Source organism: Bos indicus, chromosome 6 (genome assembly GCF_029378745.1).
Source record: "Bos indicus isolate NIAB-ARS_2022 breed Sahiwal x Tharparkar chromosome 6, NIAB-ARS_B.indTharparkar_mat_pri_1.0, whole genome shotgun sequence".
Classification (NCBI taxonomy): Eukaryota; Metazoa; Chordata; class Mammalia; order Artiodactyla; family Bovidae; genus Bos; species Bos indicus.
In genome coordinates this window covers 62,141,890-62,165,152 of record NC_091765.1, presented here as the reverse complement: position 1 = coordinate 62,165,152, position 23,263 = coordinate 62,141,890, and the positions used below count along the sequence as shown (strand labels likewise).

The window sequence follows — 23,263 nt, the reverse complement described above, 5'->3', positions numbered from 1 at the left end:
TAGAAATTTGAGATGCATTGCTGAGTAGCTTCTATTTAATTTCCATGCTTTCAAAGGTGTTTGTTTCTTCAATGCCATATTTGAAATTGTAGTGTGTACATTTTAACCTTTAAAGCACCCAGTTCATTGCTGCCAGAGTGGTGGTTCCTTCCCTTTGTTCCCTCTCTGTCTGGAAACAGCTGCAGTCAGGCTCACAATCGAATGTTTGAAACGACTGTTCCACCCCAACAATGTGGAATATGGGACTTCAAGTCTTTTTTGTAGCTCTAGTAACTGCTTCTGTATTTCTAATTATGTAAACAATATATATGGTAACCACTAAAAACACAATAACTAAAATACAAATGTCTAAATTGTTCGACCAAAGATTGTTTTACTCCAGACACTGGAACCAAAAACAAAAAATTGTTAAACGAGGACTTTTAGTTTATTTTTATTTTCCCCATCGAACAAAATAAAAACCTACTAAACCTTGGAAAGGACCATGGGTAATACTCATAACTTCCTACTGAGTAGCACCTAACTTGAGTCACACCTAAATTCTGCAGCTGTGCCTTTAAAGTCTCTGGCTAGTTTTCTAGTTAGTATTTTTATATTAGACTGTTGTCTAAAGATTTCATTCTAGCTAAGGAAATGCAAGAAACCAATATGGTCTCTTTGGTGTCTAATATTAGAAGCCACTGAGTAAAGGGATATATATTAATAGTTGGACTCTCCTGATTATGTTTAGGAGGCCATATATATATGTTCTGATTCCATTTACAGCCTTGCTTATAATTGTGATAAAGCTAAGCCTGCAAAAGCATACTGGTTCAGAACCATATTACCAGGCAACAGAATGGTTTTGTGTCTTGTTCTCTTCTCCCTCCCACCTACCCACCCCTGCTTCTGTTGCATAACCCCATACAGATGACAATTTTAGGAAAACATGTACTTATTTGATATTAATTTATAAAATCATAGGGTAAAATCTGTTATTTTACTCTCTAGTTTTATTCACTGGTCCCAACTTTAATTAAATATTATCCTCCCAAATTTTAAACATTAGTACCTACCTCAGTAGGTCCCTAAGACTTTCGTTTTTCTCATCTCAAACGTTTTGAAGGAGAGAGTAGCTTTATAATCTCTGGATAGAAGATAGGGTGACAGGGACCGGTTGGATGATAGTATTGTGCTACATTGCTAACATGATCATTTAATCCTCGTGTGAACCCTATTTTATGTGAGGAGGCTGAGGCTCAGATATAAAATAATTTTCTCAGTGCTATATAGAAGTGTCATAATCTGAATCAGAACACAGATCTTACTAGAAAACCTGTTCCTTCTCCCCACAGCCTGCCTTTTTTATTTCAACAGGAAAAATAGTGGCTGAACTATTTATGTGTGCATGTGTGCATGAAGAGCTAGGCACTTATTATCTGGAGTGCTTTTTACATATCCATTATCTCATTTAGTCTGCACAAAATCCTGTGGAAGAAGGTAGGCAGTCAGAGCTAAGTAATCCATCTAAGGACACCATATCTCACAACTAAGGACCTAAACCATCTCTCTGACTCCACGGTGTGTGCCCCAAGCACTATAATGCCTTCCTTGATTAGACTGTGTTTCTGTTATTATTGCTGAACTTGATATAATTAGAGAAAGATGTGTGCTATCTAAGGCTAGAGTTTTCTGGCTGTAAAGAGAATTCTATGAAGTGGTTAATCACTTGCTATATTTAAAGTGCTAAATTTCTTTCCAGTCTTGGGCTTTGGTTTGGAGCATCAGACAGTGGGCACATGTGACATCAGACAGGACGAAATGATGATAGACATGGAGAGGCTGTGAGGGGCAGACCAGCTCCACCTCGCAAAAAATGCCAAGTATAATCCACTTCATCCCTGTCACCACTGTCTCACCCACGCCTCATCGTCTTACCTGAATTAACTTGGCCTCAAAACGATCTTCCTGCCTAAAACTTTTCTGTGGATTCCTACCACACGAAGGATATAAATTCAAGGTTCTTATTGTTTCTTCCAGTCCGGCTCTGTCCCTTCTTGTTTGATGGCTCCCCCTGTTCACAACCACTGGTCCTCCTGTTTCTGGAAATGCCAAGGCCATGCTTGCCTCCTTGGCTTTGTTCCTGCTCATCCCTGGTTTGGTTCACGCTGTCTTTTATCTTTTCTCATTGAGGGCTCAGCTCAGCCTCTCCTTGGAGAGGCCTTCCCTTGCTGCTCAGTAGAAAGCTCCAATGGCAGTAATGACAACAGCAACAACAGTGGGAACAGCTCGTATTTATTGAGCTCTTCTTATTGAATGCAAAGCATTGCTCTCCATACCTATTAACTACCATGTCCTTCACAACCCTCCTTTGAGGTCAGTATCATTATCAAGTCCATTATATTGATGGTGAAACTGAGGCACAGAGAGTTCTGTCAATAATTTGTCAATCACCTGTTTTACTTCCTTCATCCTACATATCATGATCTGTAGTTATCTCGCTTTCTTCCTGAAAGTTAGTTCCTAAGAGAAGGGAACCTTCTTTTAAGCTGTTTCTAAAGCTTAAAAAAAAAAAAAAAATGCCTGGCTTATCGTAGGCACTTAACTATGTTGAATGAATGAATGAGCAAATTGGGTCATGATGTTTATGACAGGAAATGGAAATTTTCAGAGATGTGCTTCTGCTGTAATTGTGTGAGAGGGTGCAAAGTCTTTCACCTTAAGTGTTGAGCATTTTTCTTCTCTACTCATACTGTGTGCATTTAAGCACATGACCGTGTATCTGGGCAGAGGAAGAAAGGAAAACTAGGTGTCAACATCCTTGGTAGCCCAGTAGACACTGGCCAGTGGGTGGGTGCCAGGTGGGTGCTGGCAGCGGCCTATAGTCACTACTTATCTTTTCAAATGTGGAGACTCAACTGGGAGTACAAAGCACTGTTTGACTCTGTGCCTGTGTTTTGGCTGCTGATTATGTAAAGCAGCTGTTACTCTGAAACATCTGGCTCAAGTACAGAGATTTTTTTTTAAATTTTCCTGTTCATCTGAACAAATGAGGTATTCACTGTTTTCTTCTTGGTGCTCAGCAGATTCTAATTTCACAGGATTTTAACGCTGAAAGAGAATTTCAGATTACAGTGAGTCCCTACATGGGAACAAATTCTGTTCTGAGAGAGTGCTCGTAAGTTCAGTTTGTTCACAGGGCCAACAGTCGGGCATATAGTACTGTACTGTAATAGGTTTATAATATGTTCACATCTATGAAATTTTGCACCTTGAGGGTTCATATGTAGGGGACTTACTGTATTTGCTTACATTTCTCATTTTACAAGGAAAGGCAATAGCCCCTAGGGATTATGTGCACAGGATCACATAAGTCCTTAGTGGAAGAACTAGAGCTCACCTCCCAACTACTGAGTGAGTTGAATAATAAATGCTGTCAGGGGAGGATGGACCAAGTGTTCACTTTGGGGCCATGATTGAGATGCTGTCCCACAATCATCTTATGTTTTCTTGATCATGAAAATTATTCTTGAAAATTGAAATAGTCTGCAGGAGGTTGTTGCTTCTATATCCTTATTTAGTAATACAAAGTAATACCTAGTAGTACATTTCAGTAACTAAAAATCGTGTGTGACTCCGTTTACTTATACTGAAATTACTGATCCCTCAAAAGTCTTGAAGTAGCATTTGGTCATTTTATAACCAAGAATGCAGAATTTGGTCTAGTAAAATCCCCAGGTTGATATGTGCTTAGTAAATACTAAGTAATTTTATCATTAATTGAAATAAACTATAATTCAGAAAACAACTGCTTTTCTGCTGGGGGAAATAATCAATTAGGATATTGAAAACACAAAATATGAAATTTTCAGCATGTCCAGAATTCTGAACTAGAGAATCATTGTCTATACTGTTTGGCCTTTTCTTTATTCCAATAAAAGCTGGCCCAGAGTAGTTTATTTTGGGAGACTGGTTTGATTCTTGCTGGTCTTAAATGGGAAGAGAATTTGAAAAAGAATATATGCGTGTATAATATATGTATAACCAAATAACTTCACTATTCACCTGAATTGTTAATCAACTTTGCACCAATATAAAGTAAAAATTGTTTTAAATAGTAAAACTAAAGAGAAAAAAAAAGGCATTGCAGACTTTGGGGAGTGTCACATCAAAATAAGCTGAGGTATTTCAGAAGCCACTATCGAGCCCTTGCTCATTTGTAATCCTTAAAGAGTTAGCTATGTGAAAGTGGCTGAGGAGGTTTGCCCTGCAGATCTGTTAGTGTCAGAAGAATAATGATGCTTCAGTGGATGTCACATGCCTGACTGAACACTGAGGACAGTGAGGCAAACGCCTGAGTGATTCTCCTGGAGAATCCAAAATGTGAAAAAGGACTGTGCGTGTGGTGGCGTGGTCATCGTTGCCTTGTGTACATGCGGGCCCTGTTGAGTTGCTCCCAAGAACTTGCAAAGGGGGAAATAAGCTTGCCTTCTTTTTTCTGTGTAAGATCAGCACATGCTAGGAGCAGAGTTCTGTGCACGAGGGGCACATTTGTTCCTAGGCCTGCAGGTTTGGATGGTAATCCCACTGGCAGATTAAATGTCAGATTGAATTTGGAGATGGAGATGGTCTGGAAAAGAGTGAGTCATGGAGTTAAAAAAACTGGCAGTACTCTCCTTAGCTCTTTGGAGGGGAGGAGACGTGCTGGCCGACAGATCTGGTATCCTAGCCCCATTGCCAAGGTATTCTGACAGGCTGTGAGTTTTTTGGTCCTACAGTGCGTTGACCCCTGTTGTGGAGTTGAGTGCATCAAGCCGTGCTGGCTGAACGCCATTTGGCTCATGTCATCTAGCTACCAGTAGGTTGCTTCGTGTACTCACCAGACACCATCACTTGGTCATTGGACTTTCAGTTCAACTGACTGTGGGACTTCAATTACTCTAGTTCCTATGGCAATTATTTCTCATCATAAACTTACAAATTGTCATTTTGAATTTATGAGTCAGTCTTACAGGCTTGGATAACCTGTGTCTACATCTAAGACAAAGATCTGTTCTTGATACATTGTTAAATATGTTTTTTGCTCATCTGCTAGTTCTTCAGATACTGAGTGCTTACTCTAAGCCATGGGTATGCTATTTAGAAAACTCTCAATGAAACAGGGGAAGCAGATGCAATAACAATTACAGAGTAAAGAGTGATACCTAACTCCTCCGCTGAGAATATCCAGTTATGTTAAGTAAGTACAACCAGAGAATATCAGTTCAGAACAGAGTGGGGAGCTAGTTTTCTGAGGCTTTTTGTCTAGCAAGGTACCATCAACTGTACACTATGGTCTTTGTGCTGCCTTCAGGGAAAATCTAATGAAAGATTTTTAAAACTTTTAATATTGCTATGTCTCTATTTGATAATCTATAACTTGGTCTGTTCTGGCTGCTATAACACAATACCATAGACTAGCTAGTTTGTGAATAACAAATTTATTTCTCACAATTCTGGAGGCTGTGTGTGTGTGTGTGTGTGTTAGTCATTCAGTCATGTCTGACTCATTGCGATCCCATGACTATAGCCCACCAGGTTCCCCTGTCCATGGAATTCTCCAGACAAGAATATTGGAGTGGATTGTCATTTCCTACTTCAGAGGATCTTCCCGACCCTGGGATCGAACCTGGATCTCCTGCACTGCAGGCAGATTTTCTACCCTCTGAGCCAGTAGGGAAGCCCTTTATGGAGGCTGGGAAATCCAAAATCAAGGCACTAACAGATCTGGTGTCTGGTGAGGGCCCACCTTCTGGTTAATACAGGACCATCTTCTTGCTATGTCCTCACAAGTGGAGGGGGTAAGGGATCTCTCTGGGCTTCTTTGAAAAGGGAACTTTTAACTCCTCTTATTATGGTCCCACCATGATCTTGAAAAAGTTTCTCCTCCTGATCACATCGCATCCACGGTTAGGGTTTCAAACTATGAGTTTTTGGAGAAGACAATCCTTATATGAAATTTTGATTGTATACACTAGGGAGGAAAATCCATTGTGTTTAAAATGTGGCATGCTGCTGCTGCTGCTGCTAAGTCGATGCTGCTGCCAAGTCGCTTCAGTCGTGTCCGACTCTGTGCGACCCCACGGACTGCAGCCTACCAGGCTTCTCCGTCCATGGGATTCTCCAGGCAAGAACACTGGAGTGGGTTGCCATTTCCTTCTCCAGCTAAGTCGATAGTGACTGATAATTATTAACTGTGTGAGCATGGATGGCCAAAGCTACTAATAAGTCTAACACTGTACCATGAGCATGACAGTATCTGATTTGGAACCCTGTGACCTCCAGAGTGATGAGTGTACAATGTAATGTCATATTGTATCTCTCTACGTAGAAAGCTTTCAGTGGCTCACTGCCAAGCAGAGGATGCCACCCAAACTTCTTGACAAGCCTGAGAAGTCCCCTGAAACCTGGCCTCCATGCTTCTTCAGCACCGTAGCTCCCCCATCTGTACTTTGCCTTTCGTGTATTCTTCAGCAGCTTTGTCCTGTTTGCACTGATCTGCACACATGACACTGTTTCTCACCCTCCTGGTCCCTACGCTACGTTCCCTCCACTTTGTAGGAAGCCCTAAATGTTTTCTGGTTTCACAGAGTAACAAAAGCTTCCCTGGTGGTTCAGATGGTAAAGAATCTGCTTGCAATGTGGAAGACCCAGGTTCGATCCCTGAGTTGGGAAGGTGCCCTGGAGAAGGGAAAGACTACCCACTCCAGTATTCTTGCCTGGAGAATCCCATGGACAGAGGAGCCTGGGGGCTACCGTCCATGTGGTCACAAAGAGTGGGACACAACTGAGCGATTAACACTAGAGTAACAAAGCCCACTAGCAAGCTTTTATTGCCGAGTAGTTCCCAGCACCTCACTGTGATTTGTGACTTATCAGTGGGTGGAGAGGAATTGACTTGCTCTCAAAATGGCCTCCTAACCACTCCTTTGTCCTTAGGTTTTTATTCAGCAAACAGTTATTAGGTACTTGCTGTTTGTTGGTACTGGTGTTAGAAGTTGAATGACAAGCCAGTAATTGCCCTGGGGAGTTGCATTCTGAAAGAGGAGGCGGACTCAAGGGACAGGGAGGTACAGAGGCCTGTGGAAACACAGGGAAGGCTGCCTTTAAGACAGAGAATACTTCAGAAGAGACCTCCCGTTGGCAGGGCTTTTGGGAGGAGTTGGCACTGGCAAGGCAGAAAAGAGAGGAAAAGTGGGGTTTTGAGATAAAGTACAGTTGGCAACTCTTTCTAGGAAAGCAGTAAGGGACCGATTTAATTCAGTCTTATTTATTTCTCACTAGAAAGTAAAATAAGTAGTTTAATTTTTTTCTGCTCTTCTCGAAGCTGTATGTAAAAGTGTTGTCAACATTGCAGCAAGATGTTACCCAGTTGGAATTGCTTGTATCTATTTACATTGCTTTAGTGACTGTGGGGTAACTGATCTTAAGAAACTTAAGTTCATCTGGGAACATAAATTCTAATTACTGGAAAGATTAAGATGATCATAGTAAGGTAGATCATTGTGGTGGTTACCTGTTTAAACCTTACTGTTTATCTTTTTCTCTATCTTTATCCACAAAGATAGAACAAAAACCAGAAATGCATTAAATGGTATGTTTAAAATTTCAGAATGTATTGTCATTACCTCTATGTTGTTAGTCTTGTCTAAAACTATAAACCATTTTAGAATTCTGTGCTGTTTTGGACGTGTTTATATGTAATGAAAGAACTAAGTTGACCATTTCTGGGGAAGAGTACAAATTAAAAATGGATGTTACTGTTTTTGAATTGGGTCAGCTTTGACATGACTCTTAAATGCTGCCTTTTATTAATAAATGGAGTAGAAATGTTCAATGTGGGGGGGGTTCTTTTTATTAGAACAGAAACAACACCAATAAAGGGGGAACATATGGGCTTCCCTGATAGCTTAGTTGGTAAAGAATCCACCTGCAATCCAGGAGACCCTGGTTTGATTCCTGGGTGGGGAAGATCCTCTGGAGAAGGGATAGGCTACCCACTCCAGTATTCTTGGGCTTCCCTTGTGGCTCAGCTGGGAAAGAATCTGCCTGTAATGCAGGAGACCTGGGTTCGATCCCTGGGTTGGGAAGATCCACTGGAGAAGGGAAAGGCTACCCACTCCAGAATTCTGGCCTGGAGTATTCCATGGACTGTATAGCCCATGGGGTTGCAAAGAGTCGGACACAACTGAGTGACTTTCACTTTCATATAGCTTTTAACAGATTTTAGGCTCTAGGATAGTTAGGAAATGTGGTTTGGGTCTGGATAATACAATGAAGCATTTCTTATCAAATAAAAAGAGTCTCTCTCTCTCTGTAAGGTTATGAGAAGACTGATGATGTTTCGGAGAAGACGTCACTGGCTGACCAGGAAGAAATAAGGACTATATTCATCAACCAGCCTCAGCTGACAAAATTCTGCAATAACCATGTCAGGTAGGAACTACCAAAGAATGATTGGGACCAGCTACCACAACAGGGCTTGGGTGGGCATCTCCCTGGCCCAGCTGAAATGAAAATACTTGCAAAGGAGCTTTCATTAAATCAGTTTAATATTTAAGAGCTTCTTGAAGCAGTGTAGATCAGCTGTTTCTCTATCTTCTAGCCAATAAAGTGATGCTAATAAGAATATAGAAGTAGGAAAGAGCAGAAAGGCTAAGCAGCCATATGCTGCCGATTCTATTTATAGTATCTGAGTAATGAAAGCAGTTCATGGGTAGGTGCCTTTGTCTTAAACCTGTTAAAAGACCTGTGAACTATTGTTTTTGATGAACAGGTTTTCACCTTTTAAAATAAGTCTTTGCAATTCTCTTAGAACTCCTTTGTGTTAAATAGTCTTTAAATATTGACTTTTGATGCTTGCGGAATTTAGTGTGGTGTCCAGGAATGGAGGGTGTGAGAATTCCTTCACTGTTCTATTTTCCTTCCAACAATAATGTAAAAGTATACCTCTTAGAAGCACTGTTCACTGAGTGGCTCCTGGAACCAAGTGAACACCACCCCCATCACCACTACATGCCAGCCCAGTGATTTCCTGGTGACAGAACTCCTAGATTTGTGAAATGACCATTTAAAATTAATTTTTACACCTTCAAATTCTACAGAAACTTCTCTGAGCTTGAGTTATGTGGTTAATCTTCTATTTAATTAACAAGAGGAACATTGGATGTTTCTGAGGCCTAAATGATGGTATCTTCCTGATTATGGACGCATCTGATGTGTTTAGTGTGGAGTCCTACTCAAGTTTCTAGAGCAGCAGTGAAGAAAATTCAAACAGACCCCCAGAAAACTCCCCATTTCACTGATGTGGTCCAGGGAAGCCATCTCAATTTTATATTTCTGGTCCTGCTCAAATTGTTGATTTGGGGGGGCAAGATTTTATTTTCTATTAACATATTATACACTACCTTAGCTAAAGTTGCTCTTCTTTGTAAGCCATTGCTAGTAATGATAACAAGGGGATTGGCCAAAGAGAACAAAAGAAACTATGCAGAAAATTAAACTCTTACTACTTAGACAATTCCTTTTGTTACTGAGTCTCAGCTTTTGCTGCTTGCCTTAGGACAAGCCAGTAATTGACAAGTTGTTGGAAAAGGAATAATGACTTTATTCAGAAAATCAGCAACTGAAATGGTAGGCTCACACCCTTACAGAGAACCCTCTTGCCTGAGTTAGAATTCAGGCGGCTTTTATACCGAAAGTGGAGGGAGTTAAGTCAGATACTTCCTGGTTCCCATCATCCTCAAAGACAATGTGTTAATTTCTTCTTGCAGGCATTTACAAGTGGGCGTGGTCAGGATGTTTCCTTTGAGCTAAACAAAGGTATTTTAGCTTAGTGCTCATTACCTAGTAGGCAGTGTTCAAAGAGATGGGCTATTACGCATCATTTAAGTTTGTAGGAAACATCCCTTTAGTGATTAACTTGTAATATTGTAATTGAAAACAAAAGATTCTTTCTTATTACACTTTCACTCCTTTTCATTGAGGTTACTGACCATTTGCAGTAGTCTTCTGGTTTAAAACAAAGGGCTGTTGTTCATCATCTAATTTTTTATAATAATAATAGAATTTTATAAATATGAGTGCTATTTGTGGAGTAATTAAGTTTTATGCTACTTTTCATTTTTGTTTTCTAGCACTGCAAAATACAACATAATCACATTCCTTCCAAGATTTCTCTACTCTCAGTTCAGAAGAGCCGCTAATTCATTTTTTCTCTTTATTGCACTGCTCCAGGTAAAGTCATGTTGTAAAACCTTAGCTCAGAATAATGTGTTCAGATATTAATAAATGTGTTTCTTAAGCCCATGACCAGTCTTCTGAAACTTATCTAAATGCAGAGAGATAAGCTGGTTTGGGTGGGCATTTCTGGCTCCTGCTGTAAGCCAGGTTAGAATACTGCTGCTACCTCTTCAAGCCTTTTGATTCATTGTCATCAGCTTATTTTCAAGTGAAGTAAAGTAATATGGCAGGGACTTTTCATTTTGGATGGTGAAGAGGGATAGGATTTTTTCTTAAAATAGTAATTTATTTTAGGAACAGCAGTATTGTCAATTATGAACTTTAGAATGCAAAAGTTACCATTTTAAAGCTTTTTTTGTTTTGAACTTGGGTTAGTTGTAATCAGAAAGAAAGATTTGTTTTATTAAAAAGTACTATATATTCATGTAAAAAGAGTAAGAAAATACAACAAAGCATAAAGAAAAAAATAGAACCTCTATTATTTCATCACCAGGAAAACACAGCTACTCTCTTAAAATTTGAGTGTGTATCCTTCTGGTCTTTTTTTTTTTTTCTATCCCAAGCATTGTTAATTGACTTATAAAAGAGGGATCATAAAGTGTATCTATTTTATTATCTGCTTACCCATATAGTAATGTATGGATATTTTTTCCCATATAATTCATTGTATTTCTAAAATACCATTTTTAATGCTTTATGAAATTTTATTGGCTTGGTCAAAAAGTTCATTCAGGGTTTTCCATAAGGTGTTAGGGGAAAATCCGAACAAACTTTTTGGCCAACCTAATTGGAGAAGACTCTTGCAAGTCCCTTGTGCTGCAAGGAGATGCAACCCGTCCATCCTAAAGGAGACCAGTCCTGGGTGTTCATTGGAAGGACTGATGCTGAGGCTGAAACTCCAGTACTTTGGCCACCTCATGCAAAGAGTTGACTCGTTGGAAAAGACCCTGATGCTGGGAGGGATTGGGGACAGGAGGAGAAGGGGACGACAGAGGATGAGATGACTGGATGGCATCACCAACTCGATGCACATGAGTTTGGGTGAACTCCAGGAGTTGGTGATGGACAGGGAGGCCTGGCGTACTGCAATTCATGGGGTCGCAAAGAGTTGGACAGGACTGAGCAACTGAACTAAACTGAATATTGAATGCATGTGCTGTAATTTAGTTAACCAGTCCCCCTTAGTAGGTGTTAGTCCTACATATGACTGCTTCCGTGAAACTAGTATACTCTCTTCCAGCTGCTTACTAGATTCGAGCAAATTGCCTCACCTGGTGTTAGTCCACCAAGTTGGTAAAATCGATGAAGCATATTTTAAGAAGCATTAAGATTTTGTTGTTTTCAAATGTATTATAAACTTGCTAGTTTTACTGAATTTCTCTTCCATTTTTATTTATTTTTTTCCTTCAAATAGCAAATACCTGATGTATCACCAACAGGTCGCTATACAACACTGGTTCCTCTCTTATTTATTTTGGCTGTGGCAGCTATCAAAGAGATAATAGAAGATATTGTAAGTACTTTTTTTTCATAAATGTAACACTGTTATTTTATGTACATATTTTAAAATAGCAATTTCTTTCTAAGTTGTTTTATTCTTGATACAGGCTGTTTAAAATATTCATCTTAAAAGTGTTTAAGATAATGCTCCCATTCCTGGAGTTAATTCCTCTTGATTTCTATAGGATTAATATTACAGAATGCTTGTTACAGTGATCTCTTAAGTTTGTGCCTTTGTGATGAAATAAATTAATTTGAATGTAGTAATTAGCTTAGAGAGAAAACTATATTTGAACATTATTTTCAAGTATGCTCAGTTTCAATTTGAAGGTTATTTCAAGTTAAAACACCATAACCTCCAATTTATATAAGGTAAAAAATTTTTTTTATTTTTTTATTTTTCCATTTTCCGTAGTTTTCACCTCATTAAACACCTTTGATTCTTTTTTTTTTTTTTTTTACTAGTTCTGTTTCCTTTTATTTTATTAAAGGGAAGTAACAGCAAATTTGCTATTTTTATTATTCTGTAGTAGTAAAGAAAAGGGGAAGTCAGTCAGTTTCCCCTTGATAAAATAAGTTGCCCAAAATAAAATTAGGCTTTTCTTTTTCCTCTGTTTCACCATTATTTTAGCTACTTTAGTTGAGGAAGCTAGTATTTTTTTTCTATGCCCTTTAAATACATTGGCTGTCTGAAATGACCATCTGTCAAGCCTTAGGCAAGTCAGATGGTAAGATGAGGAAAGACTGAGACATTCTTTAGAAAGCTCCAATGTAAAGTTGTACAAATATTGATATTATTTTGTAAAGAATCAAATTGGGATCTCATGAAGAACACATGAGCTGTAGCATTGTTAGGCCAATTAGAAACGGGTCAACTGACCACAGAGATCATCAGCCTCACCCAAGTATCTAGGTTGTATGTGTGCATGCGCCTGTGTATAAACCATCATAATCTCTAGTTGAAAATGGCTTACTTACTGGGACCACTAACTGAAAATTCATGAGCCTCTTTTCTTGCCTGTATCACTCTGCGCAGACTTACACTCCTTGACTTGCACTTGGCGGTCCTTGAGAATTGGTCTTTAAAACAGTTGTCTTTCTTTGCCTTTTGCATTCCCCTTTCTTCCTCTGTTGAGCCTATTTTTCATTGAGTACCTCTTATTTGCTAGGTATTGTGCTGTGGTTTTTGCATTTTTTTTTTCAGTTAATTTCCTTCAGTGACTTTGAAAGCTAGATTTTAGCTTCATTTTAAAGTTCAAAAAGCCGAAGCTTAGAGAGGGCATGTAACTTGTGCAAGAAACTGTTAAAATCTGAATTCCATCCAATCCTATGCGCTTCCTCTGTTTTAGTGTGGTGAGTCACCAACAATAATAATAACATTTATTTAGCTTCAGGGAGATGGAGGAGAGGTAGGTTCAGTCCCTGAGTTGGGAAGATCTGCTGGAGGAGGAAATGGCAATCCACTCCAGTATTCTTGCCTGAAGAATGCCATGGACAGAGGAGCCTGGCAGGTGATGGTCCAGGGGATCACAAAGAGTCTAGCATGACTGAGCACACACTACAGACATAACAACCTTCAAAAGATTACTGCTATTATCCCCATTTTATAGATTAGGGAGAGGAGGCACAGAGGGGTAAGGTAACTTGCTCAGGGTCACAGGGCTAATAACTGAGACTGTCAGAAATCAGACAGTTTGGTTCCAGCGAGTTCTGCCTTATAATCACTGTTATAAGCTGCTTTTCCTTTTTTCTTCCCCTCTTTTCTCTAGAAAAACTGCAAGTTCTCTAGCTATTGTTTCTAGTATCCTTTTCTATGAAAATATATGGTAAATAAAATGGTAGGCAAGAAATCTGCTTGTTTTTAACAGAACTCTTATTGGCATAGCGTAATAATTGGGTACTCTTGAGAAGCAGCTACCAGGCAATTCCTGAAGGGTGTAATAATAGTTTTGTGGGCAATAAGAGCACCATGTGAAGTAGTTCTCCAGTAAAAACATTTTTAAGAAATTGACTAAAAATGTTCTGGAGGAGTGGTTTAATACATTTATATCAACCTGTAAAGTAATAGGAAGATTGAAATGTTACTTTCTAGAGAAGGAAAAGCAATAAAATAATAGTCTAGATAGTTGGACAGAGTATCTTTATCAGTAATTATTAATACATTCATTTGTTCATTCATTCAGCAAAAATGTATGAAGCAGTGCTTAGATGCCAGGCATTATTCATTAGGATTTGTATTCGGATGTGTTAAACTTTTGCTGCAGTGATAAATCATGTCCCAAATGTCAGTGTCTTTAACATAAGTTAATTTTTTATGTACTCGAAGACACTGTGCGTTTTTGTCCAGGAGGAAGGCAGGGAGGGAAGTCCACTGTTCATGTAGCCACTTAGGAATGCAGCTGAATCAGGGCTCTGCTTTGGGGGATATCAGTGGTCACCAGAGCAGAGGAGGAGAGAGAACAGAGGGCCTCACTTCTTGTACATTTTGGCCTAGAAACGGTACATATCCCATCTGCTTACAGCACGACATTAGAATATACAAAAGGGAGCTGTAATCTCAGTGTCCATAGGTATTTGTGGTTGTTTAGTCGGTAAGTCATTTTTGACTTTTGAGACTCCATGGACTAGCCCACCAGGCTCCTCTGTCCATGGGATTTTTCAAGCAAGAATACTGCAGTGGGTTGCCATTTCCTCTTCCAGAGGATCTTCCAAACTCAGGGATCCAACCCACATCTCAAACCCGCATGTTCTGCATTGTAGGTGGATTCTTTAACGCTGAGCCACCAGGTAAGCCCTGCCCATGAAGACAGAGGAGAACTAGATATTGGGCTTCCCTGGTAGCTCAGCTGATAAAGAATTCACCTGCCATGCAAGAGACCCCAGTTCAATTCCTGGGTCCGGAAGATCCCCTGGAGAAGGGAATGGCTGTGCACTCCAGCATTCTTGCCTGGAAAACTCCATGGAAGGAGAAGCCTGGCAGGCTTCAGTTGATGGGTTCCCAAGGAGTTGGAAATGACTGGCAATTAAAATTAACACTTTTGGTAATAGTTGGTATGAAAACCAAGTATCTTAGATTAAGTGGTGTCGTAAAGATAAAGAAATATAGAAAAATGAATTCAATATATATTTAAGAATAAAATTGACAAGATATTACCATCTGACATTCTACATATCCTGCTTATCTTATTACTGCTTCATCTCCAACCACTAGTGTGTAAGTTCCCTGAGAGCAAGAGTTTTTGTCTTTTGCTCATTGCCATATCAGCAGTAGTAACAGGATCTGACACAGTGCTTTGCCAACATTTATTGAATGAAGAAATAGATTGCATGGGAATGAAAAGGAGAGAAAGTACTTACGAATCTCAAGTTCCTGGTTTGTGTAAGTGGCTGCTATATGGTTCCATGTCTGAGACAAGTAGCAGGTCTTGGGGGATAAAATCAGAGATTGCCCTTTAGACATAGTTTGAGATGCATTTAAGACTATCAAAGGAAACTGCCAAGAAGGCCACTGAATGTAACCTTCTGGAGCTCAGATGAGAGTCTTGACTGGTATGTTTGATGATGATTATCACTGAAATTATAAATGAGCTGAGAGAGTATTGAGTGAGAAGCAGAGAAGGCAGGGAGTAAGCGTTGAGGAAATCCGTCACTGAGAGCTGAAGAAGGGCCAAGGTGCAAGTAGAACGCCTGGGCTTGATGTCTGAAGACATGCCTTGAGAAGGAAGGGTTCCCAGAATGAAGGGGTGGTCAGCACTGCACACTTAAGTACCGTAAATTTCATGATGCAGTTTATACAGTACAGTTTACTGGAGCACTGTCAATCAAATATTGATAATAGTAAATCATTCACTAGTTCTCAATGATAGTAAATGAATTCTGATTACAACTCAATAGAGGTATTTTAATTTAAGGAATAGCTATATACATTTCTTCCAAACTATATAAGTTTTAAAAGGAATAAGGATCTTCTTTGGAAACAAAGATGCTTTCTTTTTGTAGTAATATGATTAGAATCTATCTGGGTTGGATCCTTATGTATATTCAACACAACAACGTCTCAACAAGTAACCTAATTTATTGTGTGGTAGGAAGGTTGAGGAAGGAGAGGCTCATGTATAAGAATTCTCTGCAGATGGAAAGTAATATTCAGGATCTCCTTAAGTTTCACTAAGATTAAATTTCCAGTTTAAGTTGAATGTTTCATTAATTAGCTTTTATTTGTCTCCCTCAGTTGGAAATCTAACTATTGTCTGTCATAGATGTGCGTTGTTTTGAAAATATTGGCACCACCTTCAAATACCTAAATTTCCCTTGGACTATTATTTTGGGCCAAAATTTATTTTGGGTTGCTTCCTAATTTTCCAAGATTTTTTTTTTAACAAAGAAAAAAAAGAGTAAGTAGTTTAGAGTTTTATCAATCATAAAATATTCTCCACTGATGCTGTAAAGTTAACAGAACTTTAAAAATTTATTTGCAAACCTTTGCTGTCAAATCATGTGCTTACTTTTGGAAGCAATAACTTGTCTATTTAAAGTCTGCATTATGACACTTATTAGCAAGTGTTTTATTATGGGAGAGAATTGTAGTGTGTTCCCACATGTGGATGTGGCAAGAATTCTTTTCAGCAAGCCTTCCCGCAGAGGCGTTCTGAATGCCCCATTTGCATTTTGCGCAGTTCAGTGGCTGATTGTTTGGATGAACTGAGCTCACACTACCAGCTATTATGCTGCTCCTCGTGAGCATTGCTGGGTCTAGGAGTGCTCATCTACAGGCCCAGGCTTTTGTCTGGAAAAATGTTTTCATTTGTGCCCTGTGAGTCCAAAAACCATGTTTCTTCTTAACTCATTTGTTTTGCATTCATGCCAACCCACCTTGTGATCAAATATGTGTAGCTAAACCTGACTGTTGGGCTTTATATGATAGAATCTTTGAGCTCAGAATCAGTTACGCTTAACACTCCTGCAGTGTCAGCAGAGGCAGCTGTGTTATACTCAGTGCTGTAAGTTTAGACAGAAGCCCTGGAAAGCCTCTAGTTGAACTGTAGAGAAGTTAGCCCCCTGACCACTCAGATTCTCACCTTTCCTCTGACCCTCCTTTTCTCTTACTGCTATACAGTCTTGGCTTTGGCAGCTCTTCAGATTCACCCACCTAGATGTAGACTAACTCGCTTGTTTAATGCTCAATTTATTTGTGCTTTGGGAGGAAAGAACATGAGATTCAGTGACTTCTGAAGGTGGGGGAGGGGCTGTTGGGACCAGTGGGTAGAAGCAGTGTTGTGCCAATGGTAGATGTGTTGGTTCTCGTTGTTGACAGACATTGGCACGTCATTAAATTACAGAGGATGTGCTTAGCCTAATTAGATAATGAATTTCATGAGAAACTGAAAATATTTTGGTATCATTGTTCAATGGTAGTTATTACAGATAATTCTCCTGGGCACTCTTCCTTTTAAGTAAGTTATTTAAGCAAAAGTCTAAATCAATCTTTTAGCTCTGTCTTTTCTAATACATTAAAATTTTAATCTTACCTGTGCAATAATGTAAGGTCTTGTTGAGGCCACACACCTGTACTCCTAGAAAGGGAATAAAGATGCTTTGGATTGCACTTTCCATTTTCAAATCCCCACGTACTCTGATTGTTCCCATCACCATACTCTGGGCTTACTTATAAAATTGATACGGGTGTGAAAGGATAAAAGCCTTGAGAAACATAAGTTTAAAGGAAAAAAATCTGACTTTTGTTACAGGTGCTATCTTGTTTTGTTAATCTCATCCACTTTTTCACAGTTTTTGTTTTTGCTTTTAAACTTTAGAAACGACATAAAGCTGATAATGCAGTGAACAAGAAGCAGACACAAGGTAGGAATTTTACATTTTGTTTCTCATATCTGTCAAAAACACTCATGGTGATATCTACCAATCACTTCGATTAAATATAATTCAACTGAGAACACTGTGTATCTCTTAAGTTTTGTTTTGGAGTGTTTATTAGCATGACACTTAAATTCACCTTAGAGTGATTTACAGGGGTAATGTAATATTTTTGAAATGTAAAGTTTTTAATACATTTAAATGCCTCATAGCAATGTATTCACAAGTACTGTCCATAAAATCTGCAGTTGTTTTATCAGTGTTAAATGCTACGAAATGTGTGTGTGTGTGAGATCTATAGATGTTACTCTAGATAAGATTTATAGAAAATAGTCAGGTGTGATGTTACTTGGCTACAAGGCATGTTGGAAGCACTTTGAGTTATCCTGTACTTACGGGTGATAAATGCTTCAGAAATAAGTAGAACCAAGCCAGCTTCTGGGAAGCACATGGCATGCTGATATGGCTCTGTACTGTGGGTCTCATTTTGATAGAGTCGAAACCCAGATGACCTTGAACACAAGCAAATAGATCACTGTTGCTTTCAATTAGAAAAAAAGTACCCAGGGGCATAATGAAACAGACATCTTACCCCATCCCTGAGCTTTCCCCATCTGAGAATATCATCTCTCTCTGAAGTTCCTTGTTGTGGTGAGGATCAGCCATGTCTGCCAAAATTAGCTGGTAATTAAAAATGATATTTTTATACAGCTATGATTTTTGTGGATTTCTGTCAAAATGCCTCATTTCTCTTCTCACCACCTTCTACCAAAGGAATTATCTGCTGATAGTTGATGCATTTGAAGATGGTACATTTATTAAAGCATTACCTAAGAAATTAAACATTTATTGAGATTATACTTATTATCAGACACATGAAAAACTATAAGATGGGAACTCTGTAAAGGTGAAAAATGATCTTGTGTGGAAAATGAAGGGTTCGCATTATGTGATCCCTAGATTTTTGTAACAAATAATGATTTCTGTGTCAAATGCTTTACGGATTCAAAAGCAGGAGAGAGAATTGTGGGGTAACTTGAGCTAGGTTTTGAATTTGGCGAAAAGTTTGGATAAACAGAGGCACTTGGGAAGGGCGTATATTGCCTGTTGTGCTGCCTGAGGAAGGAAGAAGAGACGTTTTCTGAATAGAGATGAAGACAGCCGTTGGGTTGCTTTGTGGAACCACTGCTAGAGGGCCAGATGGAGAAAGAACATTCGTGGCAAAGGAAAGCAAAGACATGATCAGAAAGGTTGTTGTTGTTGTTCAGTCATTAAATCCTGTCTGATTCTTTGTGACCCCATGGACTGTAGCATGCTAGGCTCCCCCGTTCTCCACTCTCTCTTGGAGTTGCTCAAATTCTCGTCCATTGAGTTGGTGATGCTGTCTAACCATGTCATCCTCTGCCATCCCCTTCTCCTCTTCCCTTCAGTCTTTCTAATCATCAGGGTCTTTTCCAGTGAGTTGGCTCTTCTCATCAGGTGGCCAACGTATTGAGAAAAGTAGGTTAAATTTACAGGGCCTTGAGTTCCAAGCCAGGGGATTCCAACTTTTCTTATATATACTGAGTAGCTGGAGAAAGTTTACAAGCCAAAAAGAGAAAAGATAAATATGCAGATTAAAGTTGGAGAGCAGAATGTCATTCAATAGGAGGCTGTTAGAAGCCTGAGGATTAAGCTACTCTAGGAGTTTAGTTAGAAAAGGACAGCCATAGATACTGAAAAGGGGAAAAGCTCAAATGTTTCAGGTATGGGTATTTTTCGCAATGTGCAGTTTTTGCATTTGTTTTCCTGTTACTCAGAAAGTTCAGCAACAGCTTTTAAATCAGAAATATTTAACTTTTTTTTTCCAGTGCTTAATGTATCCTATGGCAGAGGGGTCATAATCTCAGGGACTAGCAGTTAATTATTTTCAAGCCTTGGCCCAAGAATTCAACATTGTACAGTTGGAGAGTAGCCATCATAGCTGCTACTCTAGGCTACCACACCCTGTACTAATCAGTTCTCTGATTTTCCAGGTACTTGCCTACTACCAAAAAAATTCCCTTTTGCCTACTAATCAGGAAAAATACTCTGTCTTAGTTATCATTCTTGTTTCACCTATTCATTCTGGATTAACAGGATTAGCTCTGTAGGTTAAAAGTGAGAGGAAAGGCTTCTATAGTAGCCTCTTCATGTCAAAAAGAAAATATTAAGGCTTACATATGGGCTTCCCAGGCGGTGCTAGTGATAAAGAACCCGCCTGCAATGCAGGAGACATAAGAGACGTGGGTTTGATCCCTGGATCAAGAAGATTCCCTTGGAGTCGGGCCTGGCAACCCACTCCAGTATTCTTGCTTGGAGAATGGACAGAGGAGCCTGGCAGGCTACAGTCCATAGGGTTGCAAAGAGTCAGACACAGCTGAAGCGACTTAGCATGTACTCAGGGCTTACATATAAAAACCATTTTAAGTCAGCAGAATACTTGGAAAGCCCATATCCAAGAAATTATGGTCTTTAATTTGATTTGAATATTTGCTAAGAGAATTGTATCCTTTTTTTTTCTTTGCCCAGTTTGAATATTGGTCATCTTTGATTTTGAAATTGATCAGAGTTAACAGAAACGTTTGAGTAGGATACCACTTGTTGTCAGAGGACTCAGATTACTTTATATGAAAGCCATCTGTTATTAGGCCAGACTGAAATTCGATTTGCTTTCCTGAGTTGAAAGGCAGGAATGGGTGTAGGAGTAGGAAGGGAGTTATTTTTTACAGATAATTTTTGACAGACATTTGAAGTATTTAACTTTAATTTCATTTTCTCAGTGTTTACCAAGACCATGTAGTATATAAGACATCTTTCCCTCAGATTCAAATATTAATCTTTATATATTCTTAGCAAAATGAATATTTTCTCTCCTTATTTTGCATTGAGGCAACAGAGGTGACTATTTCCCTCTGTCATTCCCTAGTGACTTCAGAAACACAAACCCATGATTTCACTTACCACATTTTTAGCCATTTAACTGTGGACTGATACATGTCTGATGCCTCATTTTCACCAGTGAATGAACTCAAGCAGGGATTAAATTCTAGATTCTGCGGAGGGCAGGTCTTCTTCATCTTTATGTCCCCGCATCTCTAGCCCAGGGGCCCATCCTTAACAGGTGCTCTGTGTGAGTAAAGGAGCCACTCTCTCTTTAGATACTTCAGTACCCATACGGAACCAAAAAGAAACTAGGAATGAAAGGAGCCTCCTTGAAAATTCATTATCTAGGCTGTGAGCTAAGTGGAAAGCCGTATTTTCAAAGCACTGTGTCCCAGACTGTTTTGCAGGCACTGATGAAAAACTACTCTGGTGGCAGTTCTTGCTGTCTCTTTACTTTGTCTGTTGAAGTCATTACGTCATTATTTTACTCTGCTCAGTCTCCTGTGAACACAGTGCCGTTTCCACGTACCACTTCCATTGCCCAAAGCCCCAGAGCACTGCCATATTCGGGATGCCCCAGTTTCCCCGACATCTACACTTACCTTTGTTTTCTCTGATTTCTTCCTCAGTATTTGAACTCGCAGTACTCGACGTACCCTATTCCATGTGTTTACATACACTTGGGAGCCAGTCTCTCATTGTAGATCCTTAATTGGATTTTCTTGGCCAAATTTAGTGCTGCAGAAATTTGTAAATGATACATTTGTAATTATCATCATAATATGTATGTTGAAACCAGTTCCCCATATGAATTTGCTCTGGTGGTTGAGCCAGTTCTCTTTTTAAACTGTAAGCATATGCTTTTATTTTTTTGTGTGGGAAACTACTGTAGCTGTCATGCCAGTATTTCAAGAGGAATGACAGTTTCACATAAAATCACAATCAAGAGGCCTGGGAAGGGATGGAGATCTAAAAAATTAAAATGAAATAAGCCTCTTATGGAAGTAGATTTTGCTTTTTTAAAATCCCAGGTTTGGATATCTTCCCTGAAGGGTGGTGTGCATACATCCTGCAGGCGGGAATGTCTGGGAGATGCCTGTGACATCTGGTATCAGCCCATCAGTCACCTGACTGGATGCTGCTGTTGAATGAGGGTCACCATTACTGCTGTTAGTTTGTTTTCATACCTCATTTTATTAGTAGGTATTGATAGCTATTGGATTAGAACAAATCTTTAATAAAGCAGTTTTGCTTTATTTTAATTTAATGGAGAAAAAGACAACAGCAATTTCTTTTTAACTAGGCACATAGCTAAAAATAATAGATCTCATCTCCAGCTGCTTCATTCTTCCCTGGAGCCACATCTGCCTCTTCGGTAGTGGAGTTGAGCAGGTGGCAGCTGATAACCCCTAGCAGGCTACGTCCCTGCAGGGCACATAGTTGCTTATCTCCTACTGGAAGCGATTTCATCTTTAAAGTCCTTTATGAAAAAGACATTGAGTTTTTGTGGGTTGAATTTGTTTTAGGTTGTTAAGGCTGTGGTGACCTACTACCAGGGTTAAATCCATCTGGTTGAGTTCAACTATGTGCTAAGGGATTTAAAATAGCACCATTTTCCTGGCTTATTCAAAAAGCCAGCGTGCAGCTTTTTCGTCTCGCTGAAGGCATCTGCATGTCTGATCCATCCATAAGTCTGGACCTGTACTCTGCTGTGTGTACATAAGTTACCTATAAATAGTTCAAAGATGATATTGTTTCCATGAGCTTAAAATTTGGACTTAAAAATTGAGCACTATTTTACAAAGAATGTTTTCAGATACCTCTAAGATTATTAATATCTTCAAATTAAAATTTAAACATTTTAGGATTTCATAAATTGAACTTGTTAGATATTTTCAACAGAAGCTCTGGTTGAAAAGGATGTATTTATTTAGGAGGAAGTACAGCCCTAGATTGGCTTTCATTTGTCCCAGAAATAAAAGTTGCACACCAAGAAACAAAAAACCCACTGAGGAAATTGAGGGCCATAGATAAAGGAGAAAAACAGGTGTGACTCCAGGTTAGACTATTTATTATTTCACTTCAGTGGGTCTTACTGAATATCTACCTTGTGTAAGACCCAGTGCAGAAAATGCAGAAAGAAATCAGGCTTTGTGCCTGCCCTACAGGAAATTAGAATATGGTAGGGAAGGTAAGATGCTCACTGATATTATAATACAAGATAGAAAAACTAATAAAGGCCAAATGAAAGAGGTGGAGATTTAGAAATGTCACATGCAAGGTTCATAAAGACAAGGGGCCTTTCAGTAAGCAGAGCTGTTGGGATGGTTGCAGGGCTGATCCAGGAGAAAATGGGGAGGCGTGAGGTATATTCTGGGAATAGCAAGTAGAGTTGTCCTTCAGTATCCATTGGGGATTGGTTCCAGGACCCCCACGGATACCACATCCAATGCTCCAGTCCCTTATACAAAATGACAGAGTGAGTCTCAGATGCAGAACCCAAGGAAATGGCAGTGGGCAGGGCTGAATGTAATCTCTTTTGACTATTGCATAGGATACATGACTGGGAGCAGTGGAGACAGGAATGGGGAGACCAGATAGGATAATAATTTGGAGGCTTTTGAAAACCAGAATGAAAAACTTAAAGAGAATTATGAAAGGGATGGCTAGGTTCCCAGTCATACTTTTGAACAAAGAGGGTGACAGCTGTATGGGGAGGTGTGGGGTG

General features: G+C 39.3%; 1 protein-coding gene across 6 annotated transcripts in view; it reads left to right on the top strand.

Moving 5' to 3' along the window:
- Positions 1-23,263, top strand: part of ATP8A1 (ATPase phospholipid transporting 8A1) — a 238,183-nt gene that overhangs the window by 23,663 nt on the left and 191,257 nt on the right. For 5 of the 6 annotated variants that reach the window (XM_070791374.1, XM_070791370.1, XM_070791371.1 and 2 more), the window contains exons 2-5: positions 8,340-8,454; positions 10,155-10,254; positions 11,675-11,773; positions 17,574-17,619. In XM_070791374.1, the coding sequence (XP_070647475.1) occupies positions 8,340-8,454; positions 10,155-10,254; positions 11,675-11,773; positions 17,574-17,619 (360 nt within the window). Of the gene's footprint in view, positions 1-8,339; positions 8,455-10,154; positions 10,255-11,674; positions 11,774-17,573; positions 17,620-23,263 lie in introns of those variants that run through there. The other variant, XM_070791375.1, reaches the window with a different exon arrangement.